The sequence below is a fragment of the Crocodylus siamensis genome, chromosome 7 (assembly GCF_052110815.1).
Source record: "Crocodylus siamensis isolate JL-2025a chromosome 7, ASM5211081v1, whole genome shotgun sequence".
NCBI classification, from domain to species: domain Eukaryota; kingdom Metazoa; phylum Chordata; order Crocodylia; family Crocodylidae; genus Crocodylus; species Crocodylus siamensis.
In genome coordinates this window covers 24119687-24133702 of record NC_143401.1, presented here as the reverse complement: position 1 = coordinate 24133702, position 14016 = coordinate 24119687, and the positions used below count along the sequence as shown (strand labels likewise).

General features: G+C 45.9%; 1 protein-coding gene across 2 annotated transcripts in view; it reads right to left on the bottom strand.

The window, feature by feature from the left end:
- Window positions 1–518: 518 nt before the first annotated feature.
- Window positions 519–14016, bottom strand: part of HELLS (helicase, lymphoid specific) — a 50453-nt gene continuing 36955 nt past the window's right edge. For both annotated transcript variants that reach the window (XM_090056685.1, XM_090056686.1), the window contains 4 exons: window positions 12940–13099; window positions 9391–9487; window positions 7719–7795; window positions 519–1005 (listed from right to left, as the gene is read on the bottom strand). In XM_090056685.1, coding sequence (XP_089912811.1) covers window positions 908–1005; window positions 7719–7795; window positions 9391–9487; window positions 12940–13099 — 432 coding nt within the window. In that variant the 3' untranslated portion in view covers window positions 519–907. The remainder of the gene's footprint in view (window positions 1006–7718; window positions 7796–9390; window positions 9488–12939; window positions 13100–14016) is intronic.

The following is a 14016-nucleotide window of genomic DNA, read 5'->3' as shown; positions in this document are numbered from 1 at the left end:
ACCATTAGCTCAAAATATAAATTATATTAATTATCATTTGCTCTAAGTTTCTAGAGTGAGGGTAGTTTAAGGCAGGAAGGCTGTTCAGCTGGGAGGAGAGAAGCCTCAGAGGGGGCTTGGAAGCAACCTATATATATATATATATATATATATATATATATATATATATATATATATATATATATATATATATATGAAGGGCATACACATCAGGGCCTGGGGATGCATCTGTTCACCAAGGCCCCCCAAGGAGAGGACAAGAAATAATGGGCACTAGCTAATTGAGAATCATTTCAGGCTAGATAAGGAAAAACTTCTTTACAAGTCAAGTGCCGAGGGTTTGGCACAGGCTCCCTCCAGAGGTGGTACAGTCATCCAACTTGGTGAGCTCCAAAAACTGTCTTGATAACCATCTTAATGGGGTCATCTGATCCCAGCAGTCTTTCCTGCTATGAAACTAGGAAAACAGATTTTTTTTTCTTAGAACAAAAAACATACCACTCAAGAGGACAAAGGGACAATTTTATCAAAAAGATTTATTGAAAGTTACACAACTGGTTGTAAACAAATGCACTAGAAATTCTTCCCCTCCTAAATAAAAACCATTGATACTTTTGTCTTGTTGTAGAGAACAAAAAGCTTTGCAAGACTTCCACAGGAAGATTTGTACAAATTTGGCAGTGTTTGCCACTGGATCATAAAAAACTGACAGCCTGTAATGCATTTATTATGTGAACTGTTCATGTTAGATTAACAAAGCTACAAGTATGAGACTATTAGTATGTTACAAATCACAGAAAAGCATAAAATTTTAAACCAGCTTTAAAAGTCAGTGTAATGAATCACTGTAAAATGATGGCCTTGCATGGTCTGACTTCAGCTGCATGTAGCTTACTGGCCAATCGCTTCAAAAAACACATTCTACGCTGGAGTTTTCTGAATCTTCTAAGACTTTGAAGACACCCACTTTTTCCTTTTTAACTGTTTGGGACCTTTTCATTTGGTCTAAGAGAAAAAGATTGACAAAGTTGTCAGTAGTCTCAGATCAGAAGTAAAATGATGTAGAGCAAGAGGCTTAGTCGTATTTTTTTCCTTAAAATAAAAAACTAAGGCTGTCAAATGATTTTAAAAAAAATATTGTGATTAGTTGCATGATTTAAAATTAGTCATAATTAGTTGAGATTTTAATTGCACAGCTAAAAAACACAATTATGCCAGAAAAACACAAAATTATGCAGGTACTTTGGCTGGTGTGTGTGTGGTTTGGAGACTGGGGAGGGTGGTCCCGGTACACTCTGGCAGGATGTGGGGTACTGTAGGTCAGGAGTGAGAGGTAGCAGCAGGGCAGGGGTGGTAGTGAGGGACAGGGGCAGGGCATATCATTGCCCCCGCCAGTCATATTGCCCCCCGCCCCACAGGTGTCCTCTTTTTTGAAACTGGAAATAATGTAACCCTATAGGACCCACCAGCATGTAGAATAGCACCCAACAGGTAAGTCTATGGAGGGGAAGTGGGGGGCATATCGAGGCCTCCATGGTGAGAGAGGGAAGAGGGCAGGGGCAAGGGTTGGGTTGAATTGGGCCCTGGGGCTAGGAGTGGAACAGAGCTTCAGGTGGCTTGTCCAGGGACGTGGGAGGAGCACAGCTCTCTGCCACTGTGGTACATCCTGGGGGAAGGGGCATATTTGTGCACAGGGCAGAGGCAGGCTGAGGCTCTGTGCCCTGCTGTCTTTGCCTTGTGAGCCATGCGCTGGCTGCACTGTGCACCTCCTGCCTGCCTGTTGGTGGAAGGCACCCCATGGCATCATGCAGCAACCAGCCTGCCTCTGCCCCACACACAAAATTGGGGGGCACATGCCCTGTATGCCTCCTCTGGGGGTGCATGCAGCAGTTGAGAGCCCCCCTGCCCTGTGGCTCTGTCCCATGACCTGCCCCAGCCCCATTCACCTCAGTCCCTGCCCCATTCCCTCCCTCACTGGGGGCCTCGATCTATGTCCCCATCCGCCCTGACTTTTGTGCTAGGCACTGGTCTACATGATGCCAGGTTACATGCCTGGCCACATGTCCATTGTGGCTGCTCAACTGTGTGCCTGTGCCCCCTCGGCCCCTTCCTGCTGCAGCAGCTTGAAGCCCATGCCTAGGCTGCCTTGCAGTCTTCTTCACTGCCACTGCTGCTTTGCTGAGCCCAGAGTCTGGGTGCAGGCTCTAAAACCATGTGCATAATTAACGCATTCAAAAAATTAATTCAAGAACCAGTTAATGGGTTAATCATGCATGATAAGTGTTTAAACAGCAAATTTACTAATATCCAGACAATTTCTGATCTGAACTTCTGGTTTGGTTGCAAGATTCTTTCTACATTTTAAAGGTCACTGACAGGTCATAAGTAGAGGTGTACATTGGTTCGATATCAGATTGGTACTGATACGAAGAAAATTGTCTATACCGGAGCAGAGCCAGCAGCGTGGATAGCTGACTCCAGCTGATAAGTTGGAAGGGCAGGGAAGGCAGATCAACGCCCCCTGTGGGGAGGGAATGGGCAGGGGCAGGTGCTACTCAGCTGGCAGGGAGGGGCATGGGATGGAGCTGTAACTTGGGCAGGGATGTGGAGTGTGACCCTGGATCTACATGGCGCGGGGTGGGCAGCAGCTGCAGGGTGGAGCTGCAGCCGCAGTGCTGTGCGGGGCTTTTCTTGCCAGCGCCTGGGCTTAGGGAGGGCTCTAGTGGCACTGGGAGGAGGCTGCAGCCACCTTAAATTTTGCTGCCGCTCCACTCCCAGCCCTGTGCCACTGCCTGATGCAGTCCTGGCTGAATGCCCCTCCTCCACCCAAGCAACAAGAAAAGTCGGGGCTGAGCTAGGCAGCAGTGCGGGACTGGGAGCGGAGGTGAAATTTGGGGTGGCTGCAGCCTCACCTAAGCACTGCTGGAGCTCACTCCAAGCCCAGCCCCCAGGAAAAAAAAAGTCCCACACAGCTCTGGCTCCACCCCACAGCTGCTGCCCGCCCCGCACCACACAGATCCGGGGCACATACCTCCCCTACGCCTTACTGGGCTGAAGCAGAGGCAGGAGCCACTCCCACCCCATAAGCTGCAGCTCCACCCCACCTGGCTGGGCAGTGCCTGCCCCTGCCCCTTCCATCACAGGGGGTGCAGATCTGCCCCACCCCATGTGGCTTCCCTTCCCCCCTCCTCTTCCACCACCAGATTACCAGCTGACGGCAGCTGTATTGGATCAGTATTGGCTGATATGCCTCCTTAAATATTGGCTCTCTATTGGTGCACCCCTACTCATAAGAATACCAAGACAAAAAACCCAAAACAAAACAAAAACACCCCACCAAAACCCAAACTACCCAAGTGTGCAAGTTAGATGCATGTTGTAATGAAACAATAATGAACCCCCCCCCAAAACAAAAGAACCCACTGAAACACAAATGTGTCAGCTAGATCTCAATGGATAACCAGTTGTTTTTAGTCTGAATGAATTAGGTTTCCTCCTTTTCTTTTTTTTAAAGGAAAGGAAATGCAACCTTTAACACCACAGTAAGGACTTGTTTCTTCATTCAGCCTAACAGAGTTCTCCACCTAAATAAAAAGTTTTAAACCTTTACATATAGTTTTTCCTCCTAGACACTTGCAGTTAAACTGCAGACTTGTTAGTAAAATCTAGCTCTAACGACAATGTGCTGCACACCCAGACAAATTCTTCTGGTGGTATAACAAAATGTTCTTTTGTGACTTACTCATAGCAAAACATGTAACATCTTAGCCAATCCTATCAGTTTCAGAGCTGCTAATACCAAGGCAAGGCTACGAACTTAATGAGAATTAATGGTTTGGATAAATACGTACACTAAATAAGCACGTAGCCCATTTCGAGTCCCAAAGCTATACAATGACATGAAGTACACTGTACTAGAATCAGGCAAACTTTTTTTGGACACAGGCTTCAACATGCATCTGTAAATCCTATGATGACTTATTTTTGTCTTAAGTATGGTAAATGGTACCCACAAATATAATGATGCTGAATGAAACACAACAGGTCAAAATATTACTAATGAATAAAGCTGGACAGGAAGCATTTTACCCATCATGGGGAAGTTGTTAAAGTTTCCCATGCCTACCGAAGTTTAAAAAAAAAGTCTCAAATATTTGCAATTTGAAAAAAAAAAAAATGGTTTGGGTCCACTGAAGAGTGTCATCAGAATATGGGTTTCACATTTAAAACTAAGTAGTTTATATTTCAAAATACGGAAGGTAGCTAAAAATGCTGAAATGGAATACAGTAAAAGCTCTGTTATCCAGCATCCCCCGGGAATGAGGGATGCTGGATAACAAAATATGCCAGCTAACTGAGCAGCCCGAAAAGGCATTACTTGTTTGGCTGCTGCTTCTCCCGCAGCATTGCTGACCTTCCCGCAGGCCCTGCAGGACAGGGAGGCGGACCCCACGCAGCCTGTTATTCCCCCACGCCATGGGGGCTTGGCAGTGCAGAGAACGCAGAAGTGCCACGGTGGGCAATTCCGGTTTCACTTTACCTTACAAGCCGGCATGCTGGTTAGTAGTGCACTGGCTTGTAAGGTGCCGGATAAACGCATGATTGGGAGGTCAATGTCAAGGGCTATAGGCTGTACAGGAGGGACAGGATAGGAAAGAGGGGTGGGGGCATGGCGCTCTATATTAAGGAGGAATACACATCCTCGTTAATTAGCAAGGAGCCAGGGGAGGGGCACTCTGAAGTGCTTTGGGTTAGAGTACAAGGCAGTCGAGGGGAAAGGGACTTAACGGTGGGAGTCTACCACAGACCTCCCAACCAGGGTGAAGAGCTTGACCAGGAATTCTTGGGTCAGCTCACAGAGGTAGTGAAGGCTAAGGATGTGGTTGTCATGGGGGACCTGAATTTCCCGGTCAACTGCTGGGAAGAGCATTCAGCCAGGTCTGAACGCTCACGTAGATTCTTGGCCAGAGTGCAGGACCTCCATCTAACCCAGGAGGTGCACAGCCCCACCAGGGGGGACGCCTTGTTGGACCTAGTGCTGGCCACGGGTGATGACCTGGTGAGGGGGCTGCGAGTGCTCGACCACCTGGGCGACAGCGATCATCGCCTGCTGGAATTCACCATCCAGCGCAAGGTGGCAAAGGCATGCAGTAAGGCAGTGGCCCTAGATTTTAGGAGGGCAGACTTCAACGAGCTAAGGAGGATAGTTGGAGAAGCGCTGAGGTCCTGGGGGGGAGGGGAGCCAGGTGTCCAAGAAGAGTGGTTGCTCCTTAAGGAGATGATCCTCCAAGCCCAAAGGAAGGTAAGCCCAATGAGGATCAAAGGGAGCAGGAGAACACACAAGCCTCTGTGGCTCACCAAAAGCATCCGGGAATGTCTCCTTGCTAAAAAGGAGACTTACACCCAATGGAAAGAAGGGGTCATCACCAGGGAGGACTATTCTGTAGTTGCTCGGGGATGTAGGGGGGTAGTTAGGAAGGCCAAGGCAGAGATGGAACTGGGACTAGCTTCCCAGATTAAGGACAATAAGAAGTCTTTTTTTAAATATGTAGGGGGTAAAAAAAAGGTCCCAGGTAACGTGGGCCCCTTGCAGGATGCAATGTGAAACTTGGTCATCACATCAGACGGCAAAGCTAACATGTTTAACGATTTCTTTGCCTCTGTCTCCCTAAGTAGGGACCAGAACAGCCACCTCCCTGCTGGGCCCCCCTCGGGCCCCGGGGGAGGCACACCTGGACCACAGGTTAGCGAGGATTTAGTTAGGGAGCTTCTGGAGGGGTTGGACGTATTCAAGTCAGCCGGTCCGGACGATCTCCACCCTAGAGTTCTAAAGGAACTGGCCGGGGTCATTGCAAGTCCCCGGCACAACTTTATGAGCACTCGTGGTGCTCTGGTGAGGTACCGGAGGACTGGAAGAAGGCCAATGTGGTCCCCATCTTCAAAAAAGGAAGGAAGAAGGACCCGGGAAACTATAGGCCGGTTAGTCTCACCTCGATCCTAGGCAAGCTGTTCGAGAAAATTACGTTGGCACACATCCAGGAGGGGCCAGCAGGAGACTGCATGCTTAGGGGCAACCAACATGGGTTCATCAGTGGCAGGTCCTGTCAGACCAACCTGGTGGCCTTTTACAATCAGATCACCAGATCATTAGATGCAGGGGTAGCAGTGGATATAATCTTCCTGGACTTCCGGAAGGCTTTTGACACTGTCTCTCACCCTGTTCTCATTAAGAAACTGGGGGGCTGTGGTGTAGACACCCACACAGTCAAATGGGTCGCCAACTGGCTGGAGGGCTGCACCCAGAGGGTGGTAGTAGATGGGTCCTTCTCAACCTGGAAGGACATGGGCAGTGGGGTCCCCCAGGGCTCGGTTCTCGGGCCTGCACTGTTCAACATCTTCATCAGCAATTTGGATGAGGGGGTAAAAAGCACCCTGTTCAAATTTGCTGATGACACTAAGATGTGGGGGGACGTGGGTACATTGGAAGGATGCAACAGGCTACAATCAGACCTCGACAAGTTACAAGGGTGGGCGGACGAGAATAGGATGGGTTTCAACACAGACAAGTGCAAGGTGATGCACCTCGGGAGGAACAACTGGCACCATACCTACAGGCTGGGAAACTCCCCTCTTATCAGCACGGAGGCAGAAAGGGATCTGGGGGTCATCACTGACTCCAAGATGAACATGGGCCGGCAGTGTGGAGAGGCAGTCAGGAAGGCCAACCACACCTTGGCATGCATCCACAGATGCATCTCGAGCAGGTCCAAGGAGGTGATCCTCCCCCTCTGGTCAGGCCGCAGCTGGAGTACTGCATCCAGTTCTGGGCACCGCACTTCAAGAGGGATGTGGACAGCATGGAGAGGGTCCAGAGGAGGGCCACTCGTATGATCAGGGGACAGCAGGGCAGGCCTTGTGAGGACAGGCTGCGGGACCTGAACCTGTTCAGTCTCCAAAAGAGAAGGCTGAGGGGGGATCTTGTGGCCTGTTATAAACTAGTCAGGGGGGATCCGCAGGCATTGGGGAAGTCACTGCTCCCCCGAGCACCTCCAGGAGTGACCAGGAATAACGGTCACAAGCTGGCAGAGGGTAGATTTAGGTTAGATATCAGGAGGCGCTACTTCACGGTCAGGGCGGCTAGGGTCTGGAACCAGCTTCCAAGAGAAGTGGTGTAGGCTCCTACCCTGGGGGTGTTTAAGAGGAGGTTAGATGAACATCTTGCTGGGGTCATTTGACCTCAGTATTCTTTCCTGCCATGGCAGGGGGTCGGACTAGATGATCTGCTCAGGTCCCTTTTGACCCTACAAACTATGAAACTATGGATAACACGGCTTTCACTGTATTTTGGAAAAATTCTGAAATGGGAAATTTGCTAAAAGAAACCCATTGTCAAGAGCAGTTTGTTCTGATGAACTGGCATTCTACTCCCCACTGCTCCTCAAAAATGTTCTTAGCTACCTTAAGTTGTCAGTGTAAAAGCCAAATGTACACATCAGGACCCTCTGTATTGTACACCGAATACTCATTATGGGGATTTAATTTGATATTTGTTGAGGGGTGCCCCAGACTTTCTGGCAGTATAGGAACTGAAATATCTACCCATGTCAGGTTTTGGATAGATGACAGACCCCAAACAACAGACTCCAGATGACAGACATAGACATATAGATATATTTTACTGTCAAACAGGAAAGACAGACCAAATAAGCTTTACTTACCAATAAGATCACTTCTGTCCAACAGTAACTCTAAATCTTTATCACTGATTACTTTCTCTCTGGATCCTTTAACCTCTCTACAGAAATAAGATAAAATGATACAACGTAAAACCAAGTTACCATTGGATTAATTCAGCAGTTCCATACTAAAACAGGGTACAGACCATGGAACAGAACCACAGAACTTGGTCTCTTTAAGATAAGGACTGTTCAAGGCAGGAATAAAGATATGCAGCTGAGGACAAGATGCATACCCACCCTTCCTGGAGACTGCGAACAAGGACTTCCTATGTTGGTATAAGGGGGGAGGAGGGTGGTCAGGTGACCAGAAAAGGGGCTGGGCCTGGCTGTACAATGCCAGGGGGAGAGAGGAAAGGCCTAGTAGCAGAACCAGGACTAACTTGCTCTTGAGGGGGAGAGGGGAAACACCCCAGAAACTGGCTAGCAGAGCCCTGGGGCACACGGGGCATGGACCTGAAGACATGTGGATCTCAGTGGGGGTAAACTGTGTAGGTTTTTTTTTTTCTGTTGAGCCCAAAAAGGATAACAAGAGGGCCGTTATGTCTGGAACTTTGTTGGTAGCTCAAAATGTCAGGGCAGTCTATTAAAAATACCTGTTGATAACAACTGGTAGAACAGACAAGGCCATAAGGGGTAATATGGAGGCCACGTAGCAAAGCACTGTATGGAGACAAGATGCTGCAGTAATTGACCCTCAGCAGGTTGTGAATGCTTGCCTTGAGACAGGGACCTATCAGGGCAGCAAAGGGTGAGAACTAAAGGGACCTGGCCCAGAGGTCGATTCACTGGCCAATGGAACCAAGGGTTCTAGGTTTGAGACACAGAAGGGACAGAATTAGGACTGATGGCCTGGGCAAGGTGGGACCTTGAAAGGAAGAAGGCTGAGGCCCTGAAAGAGGGTCTGGTCTGGACCCAACCATTGTCAGTAATGATACAGATAAGGATGAGGTAGTGCCACCTGGCTTTAGATCACCACCCTCTCTGGAGTGAGGCAATTTACTGCAATTATTTAACACCAAGGCATGTCAAGTGAGCGAAAGAAGGGGAGTGCAGAGCTAGCTGTGGACAGAAATCCCAGGGTAACCCCACCAGTGACACCCTGTAACAGTATCAGTTCCCTAAGGACCTAGCTTCTTTCCAATTGGCAGACCTGAATGCCATTTACCGTATTTTTCGGACCATAAGATGCACTTTTTTCCCCCCAAAAGTGGGGAGAAAACGAGGGTGCGTCTTATGGTCCGAAGGTGTGTGTCCCGGGGAGACGGGGCGGAGCTTGCCCGCGGAGGCAGCGGAGCCCGAGCGGGACACCCGCCGCTTGTTTATGCCGTGTCCCGGGGAGACGGGGCGGAGCTTGCCCGCGGAGGCGGCGGAGCCCGAGTGGGACATCCGCTGCTTGTTTACACCGGAAGCCGGCGCCCGTGCCGGTGGCCGGGAGCCGGCAATAAAAATGGCCGGCCACCGGCACACATAGTCTCTCCTGCCATAAAAACTGGGTGCGTCTTATGGTCAGGTGCGTCTTATGGTCCGAAAAATACGGTAATATCATGAAAAGGGCAGAGCCACTGTGATGATCTGACACTTACTTATATGCCACAGATCGAGAACCAATTGTGGGGCGGGGTGGAAATCAAACAAAAATGTGAAAACATACCTTTCATAATCTCTTGATTTCAATAATTCCATTAATTCCTGAGGATCCAAGCAGCTCTTTGATTGGCTTAACCCAGATTTACCACCTTTAAACTGATCTATGCAGAGAGAAAAACCCCCATGTAAGAAAATCTATAAAAGGCAGCCACCAAATTTGTAAATTGACACATCTAACATGTGCTGAAGAAACAGATAATCAACTATTTTGGACACGCTGCACATCAATACAACGGCACATAGTGAATATCGTGCTTCACCATTTTGTCCAAGCACATACAACATGCCTAAATTATTACTAAGCTGAAAGGTCAAAAAAAATATGAAGCATTGCACAGAACTCTTACATGCACACCTGTCACTAATTTTGGCATGCAAAGAAATGGTTTGGAAACAGCAGTGACATGCACATGATAGAAAAGGTATTAGTTCTACTTACAGTAAAAACATTGCAATTAAAATTAGATGGAGAAGGTTGAAGTTTGTTCCCATTATAACATTAGCTGATTGAAACAAAGTGAGGAGGGTTACAACTACAGAACAGAGAAGCAGTGAAAGATGCTTATGATTTATTAGAGACTAATTTCTCTCAATATACTTAATAAATGAGATATAACTGCTCAGACTAACATTTCTTAATACCCTAACACTTAGCAGTACCCCAAACCTCCACGTTTTCCAATAGACTTGAGTGTAGACAGAAGGGAAGTTTCTAAGCAACTCATTACTAGACATCTAAATACTGACAAAAACCAGCAGTCACTTGGATCGGTTATCAAGGTCTGTCAGAAACATAAGATTACTTCCAACTGGCCAAAGTTGACTGAGGACAAAGCCAAGAAAAGCAGACAAATCAGGGGAGACTAACATTGTAGCTTCCTACTATCACTAGACTTGCCCAACCTTGCCACTTACAGATGCAGCTGCCCAATCTCACCTCCTCCCTTACCCACTTCCTCTGCCCTTGCTCAGGTCTGGTTTGCAAATATCCACTAAACACAGGTTTTGCTATTTCTGGGTAACATACATGCATATAATATTTAAATGATTCCACTACTTAACTACATACTTCTCACATGAAGTAATGTATTCATATTTAATATGTTACTGTTGTATGAGAAGCAAGGATTTTTGAGGTTTCTTTTCCAACTATATAGCTAGTCCAGTAAAAAACACCTGAAAGCTTATTCAGCAGCAAGTGCCCTTCCTTGGATCCAAGAGACAAATACAAACTGAACTAAATAGCACAGAAAAGACTCCATATGTAAATGCAAACAAAGGGACTGTGAATGAGGAGTGAAGAGTTATTACGAAGGTAAAATGCAGTAATATAAGGCAACCTAGGGAGGTGTAGAGGAAGACTATTCGGGAAGGGAGGGAGTAGTTATCACCTGTGAAGTACGATTAGTAGCAGTATGGTGTTAGACTGAATGCATCTAGGGTGGCAGAAATATGTCTGAGAAAATTCTTTTAAAGGCACCATCATAATATGTGCTGGTGTACAGAGAAGTTTGCACATAATTTAACTCTACTCTGACATTCCCTTACTTCAAGCCTGATCCATCCAATTGTAAAATAGCTTAGGGCTTTTTTAATGAATATCCTTCTTTTAGATAAAGAACAAATAAAAATTAAAAGGATGTTGACACTAAGATTTCACAGCTCTGCTGGTTTGTAATAAATTTCAACTCAAGTTATTTCGGTTTCAGAAGGCTGGGTGGCCAGATACCTTTAAAACATGTCTAAAGCATCTTAGCAGGGTCAGAAGAGGATGGAATTAACTTTACGTGCTTTTTATATTTATGGCAAGAAGGTACCATCAGATTACTTAGTTAGGTGATCACAGCAGCCTTCCCTAAACCTTTACTTGAGGCAAGGGTTCCTAGAGGAAACCACTGAAACTTGGGCTTAGCAGTGGTTAGTAAACAATTAAACAAGTATTTACTTAATGAAATTGGTAAGTCTGCTTGGCAACCTGTCCCATGTTATTGCTCTCTCCTTTCATATTTAACTCTGTACTGGATGCTTCATCATTTCATGGGTTGATTCCTTGATGGATTCAAATTACTCTTCCTGTTTTGGTTCTACATGCAAACTAGACCAAAAGTTACATTTCTGGCAAAGACATTTCTGAAAGATGCTTTTCTCCTATTTTAACTGACCATGAAATCTTAGGAGCTTGCTGGCAGACAGAAGCACCATGATAGCAAGTGGAGTATAAAAAGAGACTTGGGTAATACTAAAAAGACACCTAATTCAACATATCACCCAAAACTAGCACTGGTTTAATTATCTAGACCTGGGCTGGCCAAACTGTAACACAGGTGCCATAGGCAGCCTCTCTGTAGGGCATGCAGTAGATTGGGGAGGGCAGAGGTTAGGGCAGGGAGAAGAAAAAGAAGGATAAAAGGGGAAAGGGACTGGAATGGAGCTTGGGGAGGATGTGGGACTTAATTTGTGGCATACATGCCAAAAAATTTGACTGCCACTGGTCTAGAGCAGGGGTTTTCAATCATTTTTGGTTGGTGTCACAACCAGATACCAGGTTAAACAGGGAGTCCCCAGGCTGGGCAATGAGCCCGGGGGGGGCGGGCGGCGGCAGCAAATGATTGACCAGAAGTGCCAGCAGCGAGACTGGAAGTGCTGCTGCTTCTCCATGCCACTACCGTTTACCCCCTGGGGCCTTCTGGTTTAGAGTTTGAGAACCATCACACCAAGTAGCTGCCAATAGCTACAGAGGTGCTTCTTTTTTTTCCATGTACCTTACCCAAAATACAGCTTTCTTCCTTTAAAAAGTTAACTCATTTACCTAATCATGGTCTCTTTACTTTCCTAAAGAAGACCTTACCATCACTGGTAACTATTAAAACACATTGATTTGTAACTAACATGGCTTTTATGCTAAATTAGGTGCCTAGCCTAATTTAGTAGTTTGCACCAATTCAGTACTTTGACTTTCTTTAAAACATGTAAAGATAACACATACTGCTTGAATATTTTTAAATGATTTTAATAAAATTATAGAAAGTTATACCTTTATGGAGGTTGCAAATTTTAAAATTCAGTTGCATTTAAATATATTTTTCTTTAATTAAAAAAAAAAAACAACAACAACAACAAATTTTATCCACTGCAGTCAGACATTTCTTTTCCCTTAAAGTGAAAAATGATCCGTCAGGAAGCTGATCTGGCTGATGCTTATCTACAACTCCACAGCAACTATTCTAACAACTCAAATACCTTACTGCCTGGCTTCATTCCATTTTTTCTTCCTGCAAAGCAAACCTTCCTCCTCCTCCCCGGTCAACAGATGCAGCATGATGACCCCAGTTCTTCTGAAGCCTGAAAAGTCTTACTCTAAATCTGCAGCAGAAATCAGCTACACTGGGCTAACAAATGCCTTCAGAGAAGAGACTGCTTTTGACTCTTGAAAAGAAAAGGAGAAGTTTTTCACAACCAACTAGGATCACTAAAAGCAACAAGCTGCAGCGGCAAGAATTCTCTACTGGGTTTTAATGGAGTAATACAAAAAAAGTGGAGTAAATTTACTAACTTTTGTGGATAATCAGCTTCTCTAGCTTCCTCTTGGCAGCAGCTCTCTCCACAATCTTCTGATCAATAGTATTTGCTGTTACAAGGCGATATACAACAACTGGTTTCGTTTGGCCGATTCTGTGACACCTGTCCTGGGCCTGAAGGTCAGACTGGGGATTCTAAAAGGAATTAAAAAAACAAACAAACAACTTTGCTGATAAAGATGCACAATGGGCTTTACTTTCAGTCACTTGACTCTACAGGCTTTAAAGCTGAAAATGCATCACTTTGTGCTGCAGAAAGAGGAAAAGATCATTCCAATTTCTGGGGAGTATGTGCACAACTAATTGCGTTAATAAAATTGAAAAAAACAAGTTAATTTTACAGTTGAACTGGATCATGGAACCAACTATTTAGTTGTCATGGAAACCAGCCTTTTACTAAAAGTACTTTGAGACATGGTATAAATTTGTTTATCTTTCACAAATGAGTTGGCTCAAAGCTATCATAGTTATGACATTAGGTAGTAAAGAGTGTGTGAAAGCCTGCTGAACTATTATTGCTTGCTAAATATAAGCTGTAGTCCAACGGTTTACTTGAGGGGTGGGCAATTATTTCGGGCAGAGGGCCACTTACTGAGTTTTGGCAAGCCATCAAGGGCTGCATGACAGGCAGCCAGGGGCAGATAACTATTATTTTTCTAAATTTTTTAGGGGCCTTGTGGGCTGGATAGAATGGCCCGGCAGGCTGCATGTGGCCTGTGGACCACATTTTGCCCATCCCTGGTTTATTTAGTGTTCCACATTTTTGTTTTTATTTAAAAAAAAATTCCGGCAATTTTTCAGGGTTTATCTTCCAAACATAAAAACTAGGTTGAAATTGGGATAAAAGGAAGAAAAGAAAAAACAAAAGAACACATTGGTTTAAAATCGGGGAAATAATAATACGTTTCTGCAGCAGTGAGGGAGAGAGGGACCCGAGTAAGTCTAGGACTAGAGAAGGGGTTGGGGGAGAGGCATGGTGTAGCACGTTGGCTGCTCCTGGAGCTGCAGCAGGAAGCAAAGTGGGGGGAACCGTCAGTGGGTGCAGGGCATGG